This window comes from Solanum stenotomum, chromosome 7 (genome assembly GCF_019186545.1).
Source record: "Solanum stenotomum isolate F172 chromosome 7, ASM1918654v1, whole genome shotgun sequence".
NCBI classification, from domain to species: Eukaryota; Viridiplantae; Streptophyta; class Magnoliopsida; order Solanales; family Solanaceae; genus Solanum; species Solanum stenotomum.
Genome location: NC_064288.1, coordinates 54,660,353 through 54,685,823, shown reverse-complemented (window position 1 = coordinate 54,685,823; position 25,471 = coordinate 54,660,353). Strand labels below are relative to the sequence as shown.

The window sequence follows — 25,471 nt, the reverse complement described above, 5'->3', positions numbered from 1 at the left end:
TGTTGGTTAGGTGGTAGGTTAAGTTGATTAAGTTATTTGAATGAATTTGATTTTAATAATCTTTTTTGTGTGTTCTTACTTTACATGTTTGCTTAGGTGTATTGATAGTTTTGGGTCAATATTGTAACTCTCTAAATTAATTACTCAAAGACTAAATAAAGAAAAGATGTACAAGAAACAATGTATTGTTCTTGCACTTTTATGAGGGATGGACCTTTTCACATTTAACTTTGGTTTAATAGTAACCACATAAAAGAAAGCAAAATTATTTATGAACATGTTTGATTGGACATAAATGGTTAGTATTAAACGAATAAAACCAAGAAAATGTTTACTTTTGAGAATAAGGTATGAATACTTTGACAAATGATAACACGAGACTTTTAGTATTACACGAAAATAAAAATATTTATTGTTAGAATAAAATACAGATACTTTGAGATGTGATAATACTCGTTCTACATACATTGTATGAGAGATGTTATACTAAAGAAAGTCACATTATATTCATTTTTTTGTTATTAGAAAGTACTTAATTTTGTCTAATATTAAATGCGATGAGAAAATAACGAGTATTCATTTAAAACTTAACTGGTCAGAGTGTCCAAACTGAAAAATAAGAAGCATAAATATGACTTGGCCAACTTAGGAATTCTTATGAAATATGTTAAACCATCGGGACTAAATGAAATCCATTTGAAAATATCATACATTGAAAAGGCAATCAAAATAAAATAATATAATTTAGTTTAAGACAAAGTATGGGTTAAAAATGATTAAGAGCAATTATTAGCATCATATAATTATACTAAAGGAAAAGGGCAAGAAGTTGACACGACCAACTCTTCATTCTTAGTTTAGACTATTCTTTCAAAAAAAAGTATATAAAATTGCTTAAAGTTAGTTTATTAATTATTAGATTAAATGTACTAATTATATGGTGTTGGCTAACGGCCTACGTGCCACTAATTAATCATGTTTTTTTAAAAAATAAAATTTCCTTATGAATTTCCCAAAACTCCTTAAAAATATTAGTTTTATTTTTGTAATCATATATCTAGGAATTGAAGAAGAAAATTGTCTTTATTTTGTCATGATCTATAATCCTTGCCCTTAAAATAAGGATTTTTTAATTTGCACCTACTACTCATTTAATAAAAATGTGTGAACAGCGTAAGCTTAGATAACTTTTGCCTCACTTGACATAAGTTTGTAGAAATTAAGTTTTGTCTTTTATTATATAATTTGTGGGTTCTGAAATTACATTTTTATATCGCTTGACATAAGTTCCGTAAGAATTAAATTATAAGGTATGATCTAACTTGTTATTTTTCTCTTGAGCCGAGAGTTTATTCAGAAACAAATTTTCTACTTTGAGATAAATGTAAGGTTTGTATACACTACCCTCTCAGACTTCATTTTGTAGAGTAATACTAGGTATATAGCATTGTTGTTGTTATTATTGTAATGCTAAAGTATACAAAACCACTAAAATTTAAATTTTGAATTTGTCCCTCTATCGGAAGTAGATGGACATTCAATACCAATACCGCATAAATATTTTGATGAAGTGACAGTTTCTATTTCCAGCTTTTTTGTCAAAGCCACGTAGGGCTATCAAAAGCTAATTAATTCAAGGTTGTTGTATCTGTTTTTTTGCTGCCCATTAAGGCTTTTAAGGAAGTAGGAGTAGGTCCACAAACATTAAAATTAATTTTTTATTCAAAATAAGTGATATTTTAAGATTTTTGATATTCTCAATAAGAAAATAAGTTCATTATTAATTATAAATATTATTTGATTAAATATCGAGAGTCTATCGAAAATAAATTTTCTAGCCTATAAAAATAGGAGTAAAGTCTACCTACATCATACCCTTTTCAGACCTCACTAATGAGGTTATATTGAATATATTGTTATTGTTGTTAGTCTATTGATCGATCTTTTGTAAAGTAAAAAGTGTTAAATAAAGATATTTGACCAAACATTTGGTGAAGAAATAAGTGTTTTTGAGTACAATAAAAGTTTTTTCTTTTTCAACTTTTAATAAGACGTCGAATTTTGTTTAAACATCTTAGGGAGAACGGTCAAATATGCCGGAAAACTACGCAAAAGGTTCATATTTTTTCGTTATGACTTAATTGTGAGATATGTGATATCATGTTAAGTTGATTCTATGATTTAAAATAAAGGTGAATTTAGCTCATTTTAGTAATGACAATGATATATCTGATCTCAATTACTAACGGATAAAAAATTAATACCATTTCACATAGTTCAAAGACAAATTTAACCTCAACTATTAACTATTTCACAATCATATCAAATCATTTTATAGAATAAAAAACACACAATACAACCATTTCACAATTGATATCATTTCACATAATTCTATTTCTTGCCTTCAAATACATAATTTTTTTCCTTCAAATACATGTTTTCTCACACCAGAAATATGAATTCCTGTTAAATAATCTTTCCAATTTATGTTTGATGCATCAATCTCAAAGTTTTTTCTCTCTTCTTCAGACATTTCTTCCATTAAAATCCTCATATTGCCTGTGTGAAACCTAGCAAAAAATAAAAGAAGAAAAATTGATGAACACAAACAAAATTTACTCTTATTTATGTGATGATATTTGACTGTCTACAAAATAAGAGCTTGTAATTTCGTAACGTGTTATGATATTATGGTTATAAAAGCTTGTCATATAGTTTAATTATTTTCATCTACACAAATGTTACCACTCTTTCAAATAAACTACAAGAAAAAGTGTCATGTAAAATAAAACAGACAAAATAATAATTATACTCTTTCTCTATTTATATGTTGTGTAGTAGAAAATTCGCCTTATTTTCAAGATTACAAACTCAAATTTCACGGAATTTTTCTTATAAATATTTTTTGAGTGACCTAATAATAGTAAGAAATTATTTACACAGTCAACGCGTATAAATTAATAATGAATAAAAAAAGTTCATACCTTCCTCTATAGAAACCATATGGTTCATAGAGCTTGCTAAAGTTGTTGAGAAATTCCGCTTTCCTTTTAAATCTCATATGAATCTTCAATAACTCTTTTTCACTTAAATCTTGTACCTTATGCTGCTTGGATAGTACCTCCCAAATATAATTTGAGAAATCTGATATTTTATCAAAATATTTCATTTCCTTAACCTCAATTTTATCCCCTTTTGAGTTAACAAAAGGAAATAAAGTGAAATATTCATAGCAATATTCAAAAATTTGATGTATTGCAAGAGGATTCACAAATGTTGTTGCTAAATGATACACATTTAATTGTGGACTTTGCAAATATCCATGCTTTGCAATAGCAGCCATTGTTGCATTTACAACTAGATCAACTGGAATCTAAATCAAGTAAAAAATTGGTCAGATTATACAAAATAATAATAATAATAATTTTTGGAAATATTAAGTAAATAAAAGTATGTTCTGTACTAGTTTATGCCTTATTCATACTACTGTTGGCTTATGTGCTATGTCTAGCGGCTGATGAATTGGGTAAAAGTCTTGAGTTTTAGTCTCACTGCCGATCATTAGTTTAAAAAAAATTCATAGTTCGGGAAATGAGAGGGAATTTCATCGAAGATATATAACTAAATGAATAAGAGTGTATCTTGTTTTATAGCTTAAGATTTTAAGTGAAATAGTCACACATTTTATATCATTGTATCACAATCGACAGAAATCAAGCGTTTTGAGTTTCGCCAATAATTATTATTTAATTTTATTTTTTTACGTACTTGACACATAAAAAAAAATCAAGACAGAACGTGAGGCAACGAGTCCAAATCGCCACAAATTGACAAATAAAATGTAATGGAAACTTATACTTACCACATCCATAAGAGTATCTTGATCACAATATACTGCAGGAAGTTCCCCTTTTCCATATAGAAAAATTGAAGGGTCAATTACCCTAAGAGAGAGAGAGAGAAAAAGACAACATAGAAAGTAAGAAACAATATTAACTTGATTAGTGACAGAGTCATAATTTCTCTAGCTATATAGTGTAATTTTCCGACAAAGGGGTATCGATTGACACCCCTTAAGTATATGTAGCTCCGCCACTAGGTGTGATACAGACAATCTACCATAATAAAAATACTAGTGACTGCTTTCACATCTCAAATCTGTGACATATAATATATCATAGGGATATAACTTTTCTGTTACTCTGAGACTGATCATAAGTATTATATGAACTAAACAAGAGAAATTTTAATACAATATTGTCACCTGTATCCTTGTATCCATCCTGGAAAAGGCTCTTTATAGCTACTTGTTATTATGGAGGGTCGAAGAATAAGTATTGGAATTTCATGTCTCATACTATTTATCATCATTTCACCAATTGCCTTTGTGAATGTATATGTATCTTGCCATCCATATAACTTTGCCCTATTTAATCAACAAACAATTAATTATAATTTTTTTTAAAAAAAAAATGAATTATTTTCTTATATCAATCAATATAATTATATAAAAAGAGAAAATACCTCTCAACTCCTAAATTCTTCATTATTTGCTCCAAACCAATATTATTTGTAATATTGTTCTTCAATTTTGAAACTAAGTCCATTTCATTGTCAACATGCAATGATGGAAAATTAGTAAAAGAAGAAATTGAAGTGATTTTTTCCTTTGTTATGCTTTCTCCCATAGTAAAAGGCTTCTCCAATATTAATCCTTCTCTTTCTCCATTAGCATATGCTTCAAGAAAATAAAAATCATATTTCAATATTGTAATTAAATAAATATCATATCTACAAAGATTTATATTATATGCACTAATAGTGTACATTTGGGGTGACACTCCTGACATGATTTTCTCCATACCCAGGGCTTGAACCCAAGACCTCTAGTTAAGGGTGAAGCACTCCCACCAGTGCACCACAACCCATGTTAATTTTTGGAACTTTAAACTTTCTCTAGAAAGAGTATATTATTTGCCGAGCAATATAAAGATTTTTTACACATCAGATTAAGTTGACCTACAATAACTTAGAGTTATAGATCTCCATATCAAGACTGATCCTAGAAAAGAAAATCATAACCTACTAGAATCGATTAAGTTATGGTAATAGTGTAACATCTTGTTACATTATTAGTGTATATAACTTATACTCATATAAAAACATATGTTTTTTTATTGAAGAATATTCAAATACATACCTGTGGAATAATGCATAAGAAGTTTAAGATTCTTGCATTTTTTGGCAAACATCACGAGTTGATATGGACCATTCACATTAGCATCAAGAGCAAAATCATACCTTAAAAAAATAATCAAATGGTAATTATAAATTAATAACATAAAATTAATAAACTCACACAATCAAATCTAATTTAAATTGTATAACCTTAATTGAAGAATAATTTTTAGGAAAAAAAAAAGAACCTCTCATCAAATGTGGTGTTTGCTGCTGAGTCAATAATCAAATCAATTTGTTGAGTAATTTGTTGAGCAGTAATAATATCCATACCAAGATTTGGCTCATATATATTTCCAACTATAGGAATCAATTTGTTCAATATGAATGGCTTGTAATATTCACCATGCATTTCTTCTAGACATTTGAATAATTTTGACTCTATAATCTGATGATAATAAGAGAAACTATATATTAATAATTGTTTCATATTTATATTTAACACTATATAAACAAAAATTAACTACGAAATTCATCATTAATTTGTTGCTAAATAACTTGTAGCCTAGTAGATAATTATTGTATACTATGTTGTTAGTCCATTGTATATCGCTAATCCATAGTTAAATAGGATTTTTTTTTAAAATTTGTGGCATAAGTTGTCCTTTACTATCCGTTTAAATAGGATTAACGACAGATTTTGTTGTTTTATATTACAACATATATAATTTATACATACTTCACTTTTTAATCTGTTAAATGCAGCTCCTTTATCCTTTGCTCTGATGAGGATGTAGATCTTGTTTATTTTTGGTGTTGTTCTCAACAACTTTTCAATAAGAGCTGCAAAAATATTTTATATTATCAGGTCACTTAAAAAATAATTACAAATAAAAGTGATACATATTACATCAAGAGAAAATTGCATTGATGATACCAAAAATATTTCTTACAGTATTAGTGTATATATATTAAAAAAAAAAAAAAACTCAAAATATAAAAATATTGTGAAAAGGCTAGTTAAGAACGTTAAAGCAGGACGTTTGGTATGATATTGTCCTTATGAATGTATTATATATCCTATACAAGTAGTATTTTCTACTTGCATATTGTATATGTAAGTGTCAATGCTTAAATATTCTACAATTCGAACTTGTGACCTATAGATCATACAAAGACAATTTTACTGTTAATTAAATTATTGTACCTTTTGCAAGAAACCCTGTACCACCAGTGACAAGAATGTTCTTCCCTTCAAAAAACTCAACAATACCTATACCATTATTGGCCTTTTGAGTTATAATTTCTTTTTCATCATCCATAATTATGGATGGAGCATTAGTAAATGCTTTAAGTGAAAAATGTTGATCATTTGGAGAAGAAAAAAATGAAGACAAACATGTTATATTTTTCATACTTCTTTTTTCATTTTTAAAGGATGGAACAATTTTATATTTATCAAACCTAGAAGAAAAAATATTTTTAGAAAATAATTTAGGTGGTGATTCCCTTGTATATAGGGGAAACGTGTTTTTTGAGAGAAGCATTATATTGGCAATTGGCACAAAAAATAAAAGAGAAGTTGCGGGATAGGAGATAAAATAATCTTCTCTATTTATAGAGCAAGCTAGGGAGTGTAAAAGACTAGTAATAAATTAATATGTTTTGTGTGTATGTGTCATTTACAATAAAAGCTATAACAACTACCACATGATGAGTATCAGTGATATTGTTGACAATATCTTTTTATTTTTTATTTTTAGTTTAATTTTTTATTATTATTTTAAAATTGTGTTTTGTGACGATCTTATCTAAAAATTTAAAATGTTCGATAAAACATGCTTTAAATTACTTGAGAATGTCTTCAACACGATTCTTTGACTCATCGAAATTTTTATCGAAAATCACATATTTTCGATAGATGCATTCCGAAGAAAAACTTTTACACCTTACTATTATCTTTGAAATAAGAAATAAGATAATTTTTTGTATTTGAATCTTTTGTTTTTCAACATAAATATACAATGGCCAAATCCATCGGTGGCCCCATAAAGTTGACACGAAATTTCACTTAGACACCTCAACTGAACGATGTTCATTTTAGACACCTCATGTAGGATTTCGTTCTGTCATTTTGACACTTTTTTGACAATCCGCTAAAATTACATTGTGCATGTAATACACTCGCGAATACTGTAATATAATGGCTAATTAAGGTAAGACACGTGATATTTAAGTACAAAATAATACTTTAAAAATATATTATAAGGAAAAATTAATTTTCAACCAAAAATAATAAATAAAAGCATTTAGTTTCTAAAACCCCACCAAACTATCCCACCCCTTCTTCCAAACTTTTCTAGCGCCTTCTCTTTACCCCTAATTTCTTCTTTTACTTTTTTTCTTTTTGGGGTTTTTATTAAATTCAGATTTCCATTTTTTTTTTTGTTGTAGATTTAATCTGTATGTTATCAATTTCATGCTTTTTAATTGTATATCTAATATTACAATGCCTCCAAAAGGAATAAAATTATACAAGGAGCACAAATACGAATGTCATGTATTATTTGTACGTGGTAGTCCCTCCCGTTTAGAATGAATATCTGCATATATGAACTTGATGGGTGTGATAGATGTACAATGGTGTGTAGCATTGAACTTGAAAGATTGCAATAAAAGTTGTAATTGTTGGATCTAAAGAATAAGAATGAGAAGATGACGATGGTTGTGGTGATTTTCGGAACTGAAAAAATAAAAAAAATAATTTGATTGTATTAATAGCGATGGTGGCAACGGTGGTGAATGGATGGTGTGTGGTGGAGTTGAGAACGAGGAACAAGAATAGTTTTGACCTTTTAAATATTATTTTTTTTATCTGAAAAAGAGCCCCTTCACGCGCTGATTTTGGGTGCATTACACTTACCATGTCACGTCAACAAAAAGTATCAAAATGACACAGTGAAATCCTACCTGAGGTGTCTAAAATGAACATTAACTAGTTGAAGTGTCTAAGTGAAATTTTGTGCCAATAGGGGACTACTGATGAATTTGGCCATATACAATGTAATAATAGAATGTAACACTATAACAAAAGAAAAATTTAGTGACAGTAACACAAAAAAATTAACGGCAATTAAGTTAATGTCATTACATCCAAAGTCGTTAAAATATTTATCAGCAATTATATAGAGTGTTGAACTTACATAAATCTCACTAGTTTATGAGCTAATTACTTAGATACACTCGAGTTTGCAATATTACATGTCTTACAAGATTTTGGTGCGTCCAGATACATCCCGATACATGTATCTGGAATACATGAGGTCAAATTTAGGTGTAATTTGTTCTAGATATATTGTATCCAAGTGAATTCGCATGTATCTCGGACACATAACAAATCTCACTCATCACACTCCCATGTATCTGGTACCCCAGATACATGTGAATCACTCCACTCCAGAGACATACAAATATAGATTTAACCAATTTGATGAATTACGCCTGAAGGTTGACATCAAACTAGTGCTAGTTGATGAGAGTTACTTCGGAAACAAAGAAGTAAAGTCAAATTTCTCTGGGGTATTATCTCAATTCCAATAAAATGCAATCGAGTAAAGTATGACTTGGCGATCAAACGATATATGGATAGAACTTATAACGGGGTCTTGAAAAATAAGTAATTTCTGTTGGGCCTTGATCCCTTTTTTAGGTTCATTAGGCTTCTTATTAGTTGATATATATATATATATATATATATATATAATGACCCGAAAGGTCATTTTTGGAAATCTTTGTAAAAAATTTATTTTACCCTTCTCGATAGTTACGGTATGGAAGAAAGATTGAGATATATAATGAAGTATTAAGTATATTATATTACATGAATACCATTCGAATTATGATATTGGGAAAACTGGATTTAGCTCTAGATTTGGAATTTGAAAATATGAGAGTTGACATGTTAATTGACATCAAACTTAGGAACTTGATTATAAATTGAGTGAGTTTTTGGGTCTAGGCTAGACCTATAGTAATGTGGGTGTTGTCAGTTTCGAAATCTTACTGTGATTATTATTGTGAATAGATTGCTTTGAGTTGGATGTACAACGAAAAGGGAAGACTCAAGTCACGGAGTGATTGTTCGATTATTTGAGGCAAGTGGATTTCTAAACCCTTGTTAAGTGTATGGAATTCATGTTTTTCCTTGTAATATGTGTTTGGGGGTAATGAGACTTGGTGATGGGTGGACTTGTCCACATTGATTAATTCTAATGATGAAAAAGGGGTAATAAAGGCAATGTGATAATTGTTTGTGTGTGATGTGTTGAGAATTGATAATGGTTCGAAAGATTTGTTGAATCAATGTTGATATTGTATCATGATTGTGTTGTGGTGAATTGTGCAATATTATGAAAATGGTCATCTCTTAATTATTTGTGTGAACATGTCATTTGCATTGTTCTGAGACATGGTTGTGACAAGTGTTCTGTGAATTGAGAAAGAATAAGAAATTAAAGAGGATGTACCATTTCGAGGAACGTATCGCGCGCCGCAAATTGTGATGGATACTATTTTTCGAGGGACATATCGCGCGCCGCAATGGTTACTATTATCGAGGGTCGCATCGCGCGCCGCAATGGATGCATGGACAGATATGTCCCCCATGGGTCCCGGACCGAGAGACAACGGGTGTGTATCATTAGGTCAGACATGCATCACTATACTTAACATTGCATTGCATATATTTATCATTAGTGAACCTGATATTGTGTTTTGCTGATCTTGTGAGTGCCTTTCTGTGAAACTTTGATTGATGAATATTGAACTTGTTCTTGAGAATATGTAATAGTTAGAATGTTGTTGTTGAGATATGTGCTTGTGAATTGTTAGGTTGGGCTGATCTTATACAGGTTGTAGTTGTGGATGTTCGGTTGGTGTGTAAGGAGTACCCGTATTGTATCCCCTTAGCTTGTGTTTAGAGGTTTACTTGCTGAGTACCGTGTGGTTTGGTACTCACCCCTTGCTTCTACAATTTTTGTAGGTTACGAGCCTGGATTTTGTGGTACTTGTCATTCTCATCTTTTCCGAGGCTTCTTGGAGATTTGTGAGGTAATTGTTTATCATCTTAGCGGACCTTCTTAATCCTATTTATGATCTTGTTCTATTCTAGAGACAAGGTCATCTGAGACTGGTGTTTTTCTTTTGAATAAATTGTAATACTTTAGAGGCTTGTACACGTAACAACCAGATTTTGGAGGTATTTTTGAGTTGATTATAAAATTTCCTAATTTTGTTGTAATGGTTGAGTTTTAGGCTGACTTGTCTTGGTGGGATAAGACGAGTGTCATCACGTCCATTTTTGGGTCGTGACAAAATAGTATTGCATGTATCTGGAATGTATTGGAATCATGCTTGCCTCTCTCCCTATTTTTGTGTATTTGATACATGTATAGAGTAAGATACGTAATATTTTAAAAATATTGATAATAATAATAAGTTATATGATAATGAAGTATGTCTAATTATGTAGTATTTTCTTCTATACTTATATTTATTATCGTCGTAATCAATTGCGTAATTTATTTTTTTATTATAGTATAAATAGACAGAGGCAGATATATACAAGTATATCATAAATATATATATTATGAATTCATCATGGGCAAGCTAAGGTTAATAGTTAATACTTAATACTTAATACTCGTGTTCCCCCATAATTCATAAATATGAATGAATATTATATTTTAGACAAATAATTGGCTATAAAGACGATGGGTTCATAACTACTATTTTTATAACATAATACTTATCAACCAACTATAGAACAAGTGCTATGCCTAATTTAATGCAAAATAAATAAAAACAGCAATAAAAAATGTTTCCATAATTAATAAAGGTATGCTGTTGGGTTGAGTGGTAGATGCATATGATCACATTGGGAAAAACAAAATGACTCCCTCTCCCTATTTACTTATCCACTGTTAAATTAACACACCTATTAAGAAAATAATTAATGACATAGTGAGTTTACCATTTTACCCCTATTAATTATGAAGTGGATGAAAAGCTCTACATTTTCAAAGTAATTAGTCATTTAATTGAGGATATAATAGGTAAAAAAAATTGTTCTTTCTTGATATGTCAAAATGGACAAGTAATTAGGAACAACTATAAAAGAAAAAGTGGACAAGTAATTAGGAACAGATGGAGTAATATTTTAGAAAATGATTATAATTCATAATAATGATAAATTAAAAATTAAGTGATAAATTATTTTTTTGGTTACTAAATATAGACAAATAAAAAGTAGACATCTTTTTTAGTATACAGAATAAGTAAAAGAAAATAAGGTTAGCGGAAAGAAAAATAAGAGAAAGGATGACAAGATGGAGAATTGAATCCTCACGAATAAAACGAAAGTTCAAGCAACCAATCGACTCAACGATTTTTATTTATTGTAAAAAAAAAAAAATTAAGAGGAAAAATATTTTATTTTGAAAAGAAGCATATTTGGTAATTTCCAAAAATCGAAAGTCTCGGGATATGATCCAAAATGATCTCTTACATTTCTAAAAAAGTGAAGTGTAAGGACAGTAATAAAATCTGTTGTTTTGGTTGTGTATATGTCATTATTTATAATCAAAGCTATAACAACTACCACAAGATGATATCAGTAATATTGTTGACCATATCTTTTATTTTGTGTGACATTTGTTTAATTTACCTTTTAGGTGAAGTGTGATTATTAATTAAAGCTATGACGATCTCGTTCAGTGTTTTAAAAGACTATGTTGGAATTTGCTTTAGGCTCGTTCTGAGGAGGGGCTCTAGCAAAATGTTGAGACTCAAGTGTGGGGTTTAGTTCTATCAGACTTACGTCCTAAGCGTCCACTTGTATGCCTTAAGCATGTTTAATGCCTAACGGCTAACGCTTGGGGCTTGCTAACAGATCTTACACAAATTTATGTGTTAATATCTTGAAAAAATTACAGAAATCCCACCTTTTAGTTTACTTATTACCATTATCCCTTATAAGTTTTACAAATTTTCAAAATCCCTCATTTTCGCGCATTAGATTAGTGTATCTCGCGCATCAAATTAATGTATCAGCGCTTATATTATTGTATCTCGCACATCAGATTGGTGTATCATGTATAAAATGTACATCAGATTAGTGTATCATGTATAAAATGTAATGTATCTCGCGCATCAGATTAATACATCAGCACTTATATTATTGTATCTGTTTGAGGGATTTCTGTAATTATAAACTTTTAAGGGATAAATTGTAATTTTGCCTTAAAAGTATGTGATTTCTGTAATTTGCCCTAATATCTTTAGTTAACATTGTTGACCCTCATAAATCTTGAATAAATGAATGATATTTATAATTTGGGTAAAAGGACAAATATACCCCCGAACTATCGTAAATGGTATGCAGATACTCTCCGTCATACTTTTAGGACATAGGTGCCCCTACCGTCCAAAAACTAGAGCATATATGCCCTTCACTCTAACGGAAGACTAAATAGGGACACGTGACACAATTTTATATGTCGATCCGATATTTAATAAATATTGGATTGGTGGATAAGATTATGACATGTATATAAAGGGTATATATGCTTAGTTTTTGGACGGCGGGGGCACCAATGTCCCAAGAGTATGACAGAGGATATCTGCATATCATTTACGATAGTTCGGGGGTATATTTGTCCCTTTTCCCATATAATTTTTTAATGTGTAGAGATAAGAAGATTGAGAGTAACTCAAATAACCAATTATAGTATCACATCTTTTTACTATTTGGTAACACTGTGAAGGTGATTATATATTACGTAACATTTCTTTTAAAAATCCATACCTAAATTTTACCTTTTTTTTTAACTTATCATTGATCTTCATATGATTTGTCATTCAAAATTATCATATTTTATTTTATTATTAAGTGGTAAATATTTAAACTTACTAGTTGTCTTATGTTCTTTCATATTCCAGATCAACCATCAAATGACACAACCTAGAGAGCAATTAAAGAGTTCTGCTTCTGTAGCTTACATGACTAGAACAACTTTCACTTCCAATCTTCAATATCACCTCTCAATTAAATGCTTGGCATTAGGACACTTGTGGTGTTGGTCTTATTATCAACTATTGGTACAATATCAACTGATGAAAAAGCTTCTTTATTTGTATTAATCAATCTTGGAAATGAAAACTGAAAGATTAACAAATGTAAGATTATGAAATCCATTAGTAATATTTTTCTAAGGCTTGTTTTAAACTGCAAGTCTCAATCAAACGATTAAAACGGAAAAGTAGCTTTGAAAACTACACATATATCTTGCCATTTGGACATGAAAAGTAGCGATCGGGAGAATAATTCATTCAGTCGATTAAAAAGGGATGATAAATTTACTTTCTTTGAATTGTTTAAGTAACTTAGAAATGACCAAAAGTTGCAGTAATACAATTGAACAACATGCTTTAATAAATAAAAAAAAAATCCCCATTTATGAATAGAAAAACCTAGCTCAAAATTATGAAAAATCGAGAAGATAAATAAATCAGAGCAGAAACATACCAAGAATCACAAATACATTGTTGATGTTTCAGTAGATCCAGGTGGATTTGTTCTTCAAAGAGTGAGAATTAAAATGAAATATCCGAATTGCCCCTTTTAGCAGTGAACTTTCTGTTAGTTTTTTTGGATCTGTTAGTTGAAGGATCAAAATCATTCACTTGATATAATTGATGGTTAATAGTGTTAAGTTAGATAACACAAGGACAAAAATAAGAATATAGCCTTAATACAGGGACTAAAAGTGTCGTTTTCCCTTTATTGATTGTTTTCTTTTTTGGGGGAGGGTAAATTGTATAATATGATAAAAAAAAATATTTAGAAATAATGATTCTTTTATTATTAGAAAAGTTAGATTATTTATACTTGTATAATCATGTTAAAAGTTTTATTTTCTATGAGTTTCCTTAATCATGTTTGTAACTGTTTCAAATTATTGATGTATTTTCATAATTTTATGTTATTATATTATTATACTATATTGTAAATTAAAATTTTAAAGATACATTACGCCCACATATTGAGGCTTACGCCTCACCCTATACTAAATAAAACACTCCGCCCTTTAAAACACTGATCTCATCTAAAAAATTCATCATTAAGAAAGGAAACTTTCAATGGAGGTTAAGTCATAAGTTTACTAACGTCTGGCTTTGTTAATATATTTTTTTTGACAAATTACATTGGAGATTTTTATTATTGTTAAAAATAGTGTTTAAACTGTCAAATAAGGATCTGATTTTCTTTTATGACATTCACATGGGACAAGAAATTCTTCTCACATCGGGAACAATTAGGAGTATTAAATGGGCGGACGGGTTAGGTTGAAATAGAAATTGGGTTGGGTCCTGACCCACTCAAATTACTTAGGCCTCAAATGAGTTGGGCTTCAATGGGCTTAAAAATGGGTTGGATCTTGACCCATTCAATTTGACCCACTCAATTTAAATAATTTTTATTTATTGTTATTTAAGTTTTATAACTACAATTTAAATTTTAACAAAAGAAAACTTTTTAAAAAAAGTTACAAATGGAACATCCATTAAATCAATGTAAATAAAGAGTCTTAAAATGGATTGAAATTGGAGATTAAATTGGACTCGATTGAAGATTCTTTTTGAACCCAATTCAAATTATCTTGACTCCAACACTTAAAATTCTGAGCGAATTGAACTGATTAGGGCTCATTTTTAATACCTCTGTGTTTATCACATGAGTACAATCAAATAATATCCATTATTACAATATTAAGAATTAATTTATCCTATTCCCTTCTAGTACATATTTTTGTACACCAAGAATATGAATCTTTTCAATATAATTTCTCCAATTAATTTTTGTCACATCAATTTCAAAGCTTCTTTTTTCTTCTTCAGACATATCTCCCATTAGCTTTCTTGTGTTGTCATTGTCAAACCTAGCCTAAAAAAAAAAAAAAGAGTTATTTATTGGCTAGCCGGATTTAAACATGAATATTGGACATCAGGCGAGAAATTAAATATTTTTTTTTAATAATTACACATCTAATTATATATTATCTCTATTTCAATCATTTATGCGACATATTTGACTGAATTTGAAGAATATCATTTACTCCTAATAAAGAATCGAAGGACAAATCGATCAATTACATGTACTAAAGTTTTAAACTTGTTTATGAATATAAAAATGTATCATTTTTCTCGGAAAAAATAAAAAATGAAAATATCACACATACCAGCCTTTGTAGAACAAGTAGGGTTCATAAAGTTTGCTGAAATTCTTCAAATATTCCACCTTCTTTTCAATTAAACGTATTTGAATCTTTGTAAGCTCTTTTCCATCTTGTACTTCATGCTGCTTGGATAATACCTCCCAAATATAATTTTCAACATCTAATATTTTGTCAAAATATCTCATTTGTTTAACGTCAAATTTATCTCCTTTTTTATTAACAAATGGAAATAATTTGAAATAATTATAGGAATAGTCAAAAATTTGTGAAAATGAGACAGGATTTATAGATGATGATGCCACATGATAAACATTTAGTTGTGAATTTTGCAAATTTCCATGCTTTGCCATAGCAGCCATTGTTGCATTTACAACCATATCAACTGGAACCTAAATAAAGTAAAATATATATTAAATCGAGATGATCACACACTTTAATAATAAAACATAAAATTATTGAAAATGTACACTTACCAAATCAACAAGACAATTTGGATCACCTAAAAGGCATGGAAGGTCACCCTTTCGATAGAAAAAGATTAAAGGGTCGATTGTCCTAATTAAGAAAGAGATAATTAAAAAAAATAAAAATCAGAAACATTAATATTCTTGGAAATTATAAATAGGCATAACACATCGATAGTTTCTTAAATCTGTAAGTAAATTTCATTTAGACACTTGAACTGTACTTGTTACGATCGAGCACCTTGAACACATGATAAAATGTTTCAAGTACACATTTCTGACTCAAACTTTTGAAAAAGTTCTTATGTATGTTGTCAACTTAAAATATGTCACATTCTTTTATTATACTCATTATCTTCAATAAATCATAAAATCTCAAGCATGCTCTAATTAATTGCGTATAATATAACTAACTTATCTAGGTAATAGATATTTGAGAACATGCGTATAATCTTTTTTCAAAACGTGTCTGAAGTGTCTGAACAATTTATCTTGTGTTTACCTAAATAAAATTCACTACTGATAAATTTAAGAAACTATCAATATATTCAACCATATAAATATTTGAATAAATAATATGTCACCTGAATCCTTGCATCCATCCTGGAAATGGCTCTTTATAGCTACTTGTTATTATTGAGGGACGAATAATAAGTACTGGAATTTCATGTCTCATATTATTTATCATCATTTCACCAATTGCCTTTGTGAATGTATATGTATCTTGCCATCCATATAATTTTGCCCTATTTAATCAACAAACAATTAATTATGTTTTTTTTTTAAAAAAAGAATTCTTATATTATATCAATATAATTATATAAAAAAGAGTAAATACCTCTCAACTCCTAAATTCTTCATTATTTGCTCCAAGTCAATATTGTTTATAATATTGTTCTTCAATTTTGAAACTAAGTCAATTTCATTGTCAACATGCAATGATGGAAAATTAGTAAAGGGAGAAATTGAAGTGATTTTTTCCTTTGTTATGCTTTCTTCCATTATAAAAGGCTTCTCCAATATTAATCCTTCTCTTTCTCCATTAGCATATGCTTCAAAGTAATATAAATAAGATATATCATTATTATTGTAATTTAAATTCATATATAAAATCTAGAAAGAGTAGAGCTTATATACAGTGACTATTCTCATAGATATTTTGATTGAATCAGTGAGAAGAAGAAAATAAAATGTTTTCATATGAAAAAAATTAGAAAACTTCTCAATATTTTAGCGAGAATCTATTTTTCACCATACGCACGTACCGGTAGAATAATGCATAAGAAGTTTAAGGTTCTTGCATTTCTTGGTAAACATCATGAGTTGATATGGACCATTTACGTTAGTATCAAGAGCTAAATCATACCTAGAAACATATATAAAACCAAAATTAAAATTAAAAAAAATTGTTAATTAAATTGCGTATATATACTATAGTTGATAATTATTTATTTTTATTAAAGAGAGAGAATTAACCTCTCATCAAATGTAGTGATGGCTGCAGAGTCAACAATCAAATCAATTTCTTGAGCAATTTTGTCACTAGTAATAATATCCATACCAAGATTTGGCTCATATATATTTCCAACTATAGGGATCAATTTATTTTCTATGAATGACTTGTAGGATTCACCATGCATTTCTTCTAGGCATTTGAATAATTCTGACTCCATAATCTGAATTTTAAACAAAATCAAGGTGTAAATAGTCTATTCACATTGTCCGCCAGTTAGTGACAAAGCTAAAATTTTCACTAAAAAACACGATGATTCATTATATAACAACATATATACTAAAGAAAAATTACTTATCTACATGGTGCAATATTTGAGTGGACATAAACACTCCCTTGGAAAAGGGCGGTGGCTCGGCCACTTAGAGCCAGCCATATCCGTCATAGGATGGTCAGTTAAACATTTTTGTGAAAAAATTATGTTGCATAAGTGAAATTAGATGTACTTTCCTTTTGTACATATATTAAATTTTGAATAAATTGATGGGACTCAAATATTTAAAAGATACTTAATTTTAAACATACTTCAATTTTTAATCTGTGAAATGCAGCTTCCTTATCCTTTGCTCTGATGAGCAAATAGATCTTGTTTACCTTCGGTGTTGTTCTCAACATTTTTTCAATCAAAGCTACAAAAAAATAAAACATATTACATAATCAGGTCACTTATAAGATATCAATTACATATAAATCTCTTGATAAACATTAATTGAAAATTTTCTAAAAATAATAACTAATATGAATAGGTTAAGATTCACATGTAACAAACTATCTTTACACCGTGAGTGTATAAAACTTAAATCCATACTCTTAAGCAATAGCATAGCTAGGGAGACGCAAGGGGCTTAATTCAAATTCCCTTCATCGCAAAATTACACCATATATGCCATAGATTTTGACTTTCCTTTACACTTCTTCATATGTTATTATTTCCTTATATTTTGAATTTCGTTAATAAAAATTAGGACATACCTTTTGCAAGAAACCCCGTACCACCGGTTACAAGAATATTCTTCCCTTCAAAAAAGTCAACAATTCCTATTCCATTATTGCCTTTTTGAGCTATAATTATTTCTTTTTCATCCTCCATAGTTGTGGCTGCAACATTAGTGATTGCTTTGAGTTGACAATATTGTTGATGGTGTCCAATTTTTTCAGACTTCATGTAACATAATTTTTTTCTTGATCTTTTTTGGTTCTCAAATGATGAAAAATTGTTACTATATTTAAACATAGTAGAAACATGATTTTGAGAAAATAAATTATAAGTATGTTTCCTTGTATTAATGGGAAAAATATTTGTTAAGAGAAGCATATTGGAAATAAATAAATAAATTAAAGAGAAGTTTTGGGATATATAGAAGCTAAAATATATTCTCTATTTATAGAGCTAGTTAGGGAGTATAAAGACAGCAATAAGATCTGATATTTGGTGTACCATGTGATGAGTATCCGTAATATTATTGGACCATATATTTTAATTTTTCTAAAAATTAATTTTTGGAGGTCGAATTCGATTTCGTGAAGTCCTAAGGATTCTTTAATGTCTTGGCTATAATAAAATAACAGCCAATTAAGCTTAGACACATTCCAACCCCACCCATTTTTGGATGACCCTAGACTATGCCAAGCTCACATTCCGTTTGAAGCTGACTTAACCTAAAAAATTTAAGTCACTATCCGAAAAGTATTCTGACCCAATTTAAGTCACTAGACCGGGACGAATTGTTACACTAACTTGCTACTCCCTCTGTCCACTTTTATTTGTCATGTTGCGCTTTTCGAAAGTCAATTTGACTAATTTTTAAAGCTAAATTAGATTACGTTAATTCGATATTTTTTTAAAAAAAATTAGATATTCAAAAACTATACAAAAAGTACTATAAGTTGCAATTTTTTGCATATCAATATGCTGAAAATATACATCATAAAATGTTAGTCAAAGTTCTTATTGTTTGACTCTAAAAAAGAAAATCATGACAATTAATTATGGACGGAGGGAGTATATAAATAGGCTAAAATTTACATGTGGTGTAATGAAATATATTTACATTATAAATGTATATAACTTAAATTCATATTCAAAAGCAANCACGTGGCTTGCCACATCAACAAAAATTTGGGGTGTTAACTCTTGAGGGTATTTGCGGTCTCTTAGGATAACAGCAGGGGCATTTTTGATCTCAAAATGTAACAAAGGGTATAAATGGTCTATTTCATATAGTTCGGGGGCAATTTTGACCATTTTCCAATATTTTAATATTTCTAAAAATTAATTTTTGGAGGTTGAATTCGATTTCGATTTCGTGAAGTCCTAAGGATTCTTTAATGTCTTGGCTATAATAAAATAACAGCCAATTAAGCTTAGACACATTCCAACCCCACCCATTTTTGGATGACCCTAGACTATGCCAAGCTCACATTCCGTTTGAAGCTGACTTAACCTAAAAAATTTAAGTCACTATCCGAAAAGTATTCTGACCCAATTTAAGTCACTAGACCGGGACGAATTGTTACACTAACTTGCTACTCCCTCTGTCCACTTTTATTTGTCATGTTGCGCTTTTCGAAAGTCAATTTGACTAATTTTTAAAGCTAAATTAGATTACGTTAATTCGATATTTTTTTAAAAAAAATTAGATATTCAAAAACTATACAAAAAGTACTATAAGTTGCAATTTTTTGCATATCAATATGCTGAAAATATACATCATAAAATGTTAGTCAAAGTTCTTATTGTTTGACTCTAAAAAAGAAAATCATGACAATTAATTATGGACGGAGGGAGTATATAAATAGGCTAAAATTTACATGTGGTGTAATGAAATATATTTACATTATAAATGTATATAACTTAAATTCATATTCAAAAGCAATGTTGGAGCTAAGAGGAAAAACGGAAACACAAGAAGATTTTTCTTAATCTCCTTTTTCGAAAAATTATATTATATATAAAACGTTTGAATTATTTTTACCTGCTTTGAGTAAAGAGTGTTGAAAGTGTCTTACCTTTTTCAGGCAAATATGTAAAGTGATTTTTTTTTCTTGATCTTTTATGGTTCTCAAATAAAGTATATTATAGGGTCAAAATTGAATATTAAAAACTAATGGACTGCGTCGATCCAAAAAATCAATAGAAATCGATTTGGTCCATGAAATTTTCTTTTCCTTTTTTTAATTAAGAGGACAGACATTTTTGAAGAGAACTATATTTGCCAATTGGCAAAAAAGGAAAGTTTTAAGGATATGATCTAATTAAAATGATCTTTTCCATTTATAAATATGATGTTTGGTGGTGTACTTGTCTTTTACAATAAAAACTATAACTACCAGATTATGAGTATCAATAATATTGTTGACCAAATCTTTTAGGGTCTGTTTGGAAAGCCACCTGGTAATTGAAATTGGTGTAATTACTAGGGTAGTAATTACCAGCCTAGTAATTACACTGTCTAGTAATTACACCGACCTGTTTGGTTGCCACAGTGTAATTACACTGTAATTACACATGTCCTGTTTGGATGTCACAATGTAATTACACATGTTCTGTTTGGATGTACAATTGCAATCATAAATTATAATAAAATTTTAAAATAAAAATTAATTATTTAAAATTTATACTAGACAAATAAGAAACTTTATAAATGACATTAAATTAAATATTTAAGATATATATTCTTTTTTGAAAATATAATAATTAATAAACATATTTTCTGTAACTAATATTATGAAAAANTTGTTATTTTATTGTTAAACAGCTCGTAGCTAATTGAATTTTTAGAAAATTCATCGCAATATTAAATAGGATTAGTGAGGAATTTTGTCGTTTGGTTACAAAATTCATTTGCTGCTAATTTATATTTCTTTTGGTAATAAACTCAGGACGTCCATGTGAAAGAGTCTTATACTGGGCAATTAAGAGATGAGTATTCTTTTGAGCAAGCTTTTAGAATGAAGTTATGTTGAATGTCATAATATCATAGTAAGTCTCATCCAAGATTCTCATACTCTATATGTCTAGCCCTAGACGCTTGGGAGGGGGAGGAGCTATTAAGTCCCACATTGGTGAGACACATCGGTGGGATGAGAAACATTGCTTTAAAAATTTTGAATAGTTAATTTGTGTTTTTTTCATTTATTTTTATTTGTTCATTATGTTAAAAATATATCTCACTTTAATTACTTGTTACTTTTAATATTTCAAGAAAAAGTATATTATATATTTTAATAATCTCTCTCTTACAAAAGGGCTCCCTATTATTGAATGCAAAATAATATGCTCATAAAAATGTCTATAGTAAGGTATGTCATTGAGTTAAATGGCAGATTCAGCTTATCACTTTGGGATAGTAAAAAAATGTGAATACGTAGATGAAATCAGAATTTTTAATTTACACAGATTGAATTTTAGAAAGATATCTTTCTTTTGAGTTTTAATAACCTAAATGAGTAGATGGATTTAATTTGTAGCTTCGCCTCTGACAATATAATAATGCACTTCTCTAACCATCCACACATATAAATAAATTTGTAATTCCACTCTAAAATATATAATAATAATTTTTTTTCATAATTTGAATTTATAACTCCGCCCCATCTCTCCCTATAACCAAGGAGAAAATAAAACAAGAAACATTAAAAGCACTGCAACTCCAAACTGTTACTGCCCATAAATCATAATTATCTCTACTCCTGATACAAATTTCAATATCCTAGTATTCATTAATGATCTCAACCATAAAGTTCAATTATTTCTATTAATATTTTTTCAATTGAGCTCATCATATCGAACTTGCATATTCTCGTAGCAGAGAATTTTTTTCCTTCTTATTGCTGGAACTATGTGTATGCTGTTCATAGAGATTTTTATTTTTTTTTTAAAATGAAAAAAAAGTATTTATTTTGTATCTGAATCAACATTTATATTCATACTAGACACAAGGAGCTTGTGCAAGTACGGTCCGATAGACGTTACTCTCTTTAGTCTATAAATTAAGTGAATTTATATGGTAATGCATATCTATTTTTAAAAAAGTTTAGGATATAAATTGAACATCATTTTTCAGTTTTGCGCTTTTAGTTATTGTCATACTATTCTTGAAAATATAAATAATTCAAAGTAAAATTATAAATATGAGCAATTAATTAACTATCTTGAACTTATTACCTAAAAAATGTAAATGAAGGGCAAAAAATGGGGAAAAAAAATTCAAACATTTATTTTGAACTTTGAACAATTCACTTATTTTGAACTAAGTTAAAAAAAACCTCAAAATCCATTTAATATAGAATTTATGTGGCACAGATGAAATGAGGAGAGTAAACTAAAACTTTTATATAATTTCTTTTTAAGAGTGTTAAAAAGGTAATAAAGTTTGTTATATTTAATATTTTGCATGGAATAATTTATTTATATAAGTAATAAAAAAGAAGATAGGAACAAAATAGAGAGTAAAAAAGTAGGACACACTCATGTTAAGTTATACAAAAATAACAAATAGATGGTAAGAAGACAAAAATACCCTCAAAAATAATTTAAGAGACATCAAGCATACATGTCGATACTAAGGAGCTTACCCACTCTTCTAATTCGTATAGATATAGATATAGATATATATATAGACAAAGGCGTATCTAGAGGGGGTTTCGTGGGTTCACGTGAACCCATGCTCCCCTCTCTAGATTATATATAGTAGTGTTATATTTTTTAAAAAATATTTAAATAATAGAGGTGTGAACCCACGTTAAAAGTAACATATAATAATACGATGAAGATTAGGTGCACCTCTTTAAGCAAATATAGAAATTTAAATCTTATATCTATTTTATTTTTGTTACTAACACCCCTCCAAGTGGTTATCGGTAACACTTCTGGCGTTTCAATCAATTTTTCTTTTATTTTTTTGCTTTAATCTTTCAAAATTTTCAAATGTGTAACATTGAAAATTCCTAAATAAAATTAGCTTGGTATAAATTTTATATAATTAAATCAAATGTGTATATTAAAATTTAAAACTAGTAGTATTATATATGTTGGACCTATAATTTTTAAAGTTTAACGGTTCAGTGTTAAGAACATAAAGTTTAAACCGATCAAATTTATATCTTAGATGCATCTTTTCGTAATAATGCACCCATCCTTACAAAATCTTGAATACGCCTCTGTTAATATAGATATAAATATAGATGTATATACGAATTGATTATATCTAGCATAGATGATCTTATACCTAAATGGGCTAAAAGCCCTAAAAACATATGAATTCTGATGGGCTAAAAGCCCATTGGATTTGGGTGATAACAATATTGGGCCATGATCAAAGTAAACCATGGATCACTTAGAAATTTTCATCGGTGGTCTCTTTTTGGAATAACTATTTAGTAAATAATTCTCTTTTTATTTTATTTTTGTAATTATGGACTTCTTAGATCACAGTCTCAATTATTTTTTGTTAAATTAAAATTTTTTGAATCTTTTTTTAATCATGGTCTAAAATTCTATAAGTTATTATAAAATATTAGACAATAGTATAATGTTTTATATATAAGATTACGAATATATATTAGACAATAGTCTAACATTCCCCTGAAAAAAAAATTTCTAGGAGCTATATTATACAACTTTTAAAAATAAGAATAAATTCTAATTACAAACTGTATGATTATAAAATTACTTAATGAGTCTAAATAGAAATAAATATCTTTAAAACTATACCATCTTAATATCATTGAGACACTATCCATTCAAGTGTTTTTTTTTAAAAATAAAATGGTTTACTACAGGACGTCATCATCATTGATCACCATTATCAACTATCAATATCTGTCAGTCGTCATCGCTACTAGCCATCACATATTTACAATGGCCATTATCAATTATATTATCATAACAACCATCATTCATTATCGACAATTATCATTATTATTAATCATCAATATAATCTACCATAATTATCAGCTGCCGCTACCAAAACGACCCCTCAGTGTATTGAAAAGGTACGTATATACAAAAGAACAAGTGTGGAGTCAATATATTCAATCAATTTCAAAAGTTGTACTAATAATTATTCTACGTGCACAACTGGGAAAAAAACACTTCTTTTTATGAACTGTTTTTTTCTTTTGATGTTTTTTAGGGTTTTCAATATTCAATTTTTGTCCACATAAAAATATATCATGTACTTTGATAAATTGTCTACAAACAATTATAATACATTTAGTATAGAATCACAAGTGGGGTTTGAATATACACCATACCCCTACTTTTATCGTATATAAATGTTATTTTTGATAAATCTCGGGACATAAAAAAGTGTCCAACCACATGAGTAAAAATTAACAAATTCTTAGCATCTTGAATGTTGTCTAGTGTATTTATATACGATTGATCTTTTTTATAACAGTCATTTTTTATAGTAACATTACTATAAAATCCTAATTTTATTTGATTTTGGCTTGATATTATATGTTTTGTAACATCATCTTACTATAACATCCAAAAAATATTCAAGCAAATTTGTCATCATACAAAAGTTTGATTATAGTATTAACAAAATTTGTCTGGACACAAAAGTGTACGTATCTTGTATATATATAGTACTTCCTCTGTCTCAATTTATGTGATACTTTTCATTTTTCGAGAGTTAAAAAGTTAAAGTTTGACCGGTAATTTGCGCATGGAATCTTCAATTTTTTTGAAATGAAATTTATATATTTGTAAACTACGTAAAAAGTATTATAAGTCACAATAACTGATAATTCAAAATGTTTAAAAGATCTATGAAAAACTTACAGTAAAAAATAGACTTGTTTGAACATCGAAATTCGAAAAGTATCACATAAAATGAAACGGAGGAAGTATTATAATCTAATGGGTGGGTCTCATGTTTTTTTAAGATAAATTAATTCAAACCAAACATTGAAAAATTGAAAAACACATCTATAATTTAAGAAAGAATATAGGCTTTTAAAAGAAACATGTCATAGATATTTTTGTAGTTATTTCATTAAATAACTTAATT

The 25,471-nt window shown here is 28.6% G+C and overlaps 2 protein-coding genes across 2 annotated transcripts; both read right to left on the bottom strand.

Annotated features, from left to right (window-relative positions):
• Positions 1–2,302: 2,302 nt before the first annotated feature.
• On the bottom strand, positions 2,303–6,757 carry LOC125871886 (fatty acyl-CoA reductase 2, chloroplastic-like). The gene is made up of 9 exons (XM_049552587.1): positions 6,386–6,757; positions 5,918–6,021; positions 5,427–5,626; positions 5,201–5,301; positions 4,525–4,738; positions 4,265–4,426; positions 3,863–3,944; positions 2,985–3,373; positions 2,303–2,570 (listed from the first exon to the last, which is right to left on the bottom strand). The coding sequence occupies exons 1-9, from the start codon at positions 6,723–6,725 to the stop codon at positions 2,405–2,407; spliced, it is 1,758 nt and encodes a 585-aa protein (XP_049408544.1). The 5' UTR covers positions 6,726–6,757; the 3' UTR covers positions 2,303–2,404.
• An 8,247-nt stretch (positions 6,758–15,004) lies between these two features.
• LOC125871887 (fatty acyl-CoA reductase 2, chloroplastic-like) lies at positions 15,005–18,765 on the bottom strand. The gene is made up of 9 exons (XM_049552588.1): positions 18,423–18,765; positions 17,976–18,079; positions 17,414–17,613; positions 17,203–17,303; positions 16,776–16,989; positions 16,522–16,683; positions 15,947–16,028; positions 15,477–15,862; positions 15,005–15,176 (listed from the first exon to the last, which is right to left on the bottom strand). Exons 1-9 carry the CDS (start codon positions 18,763–18,765, stop codon positions 15,014–15,016), a joined length of 1,755 nt encoding a protein of 584 aa, XP_049408545.1. The 3' UTR covers positions 15,005–15,013.
• Positions 18,766–25,471: the final 6,706 nt, after the last annotated feature.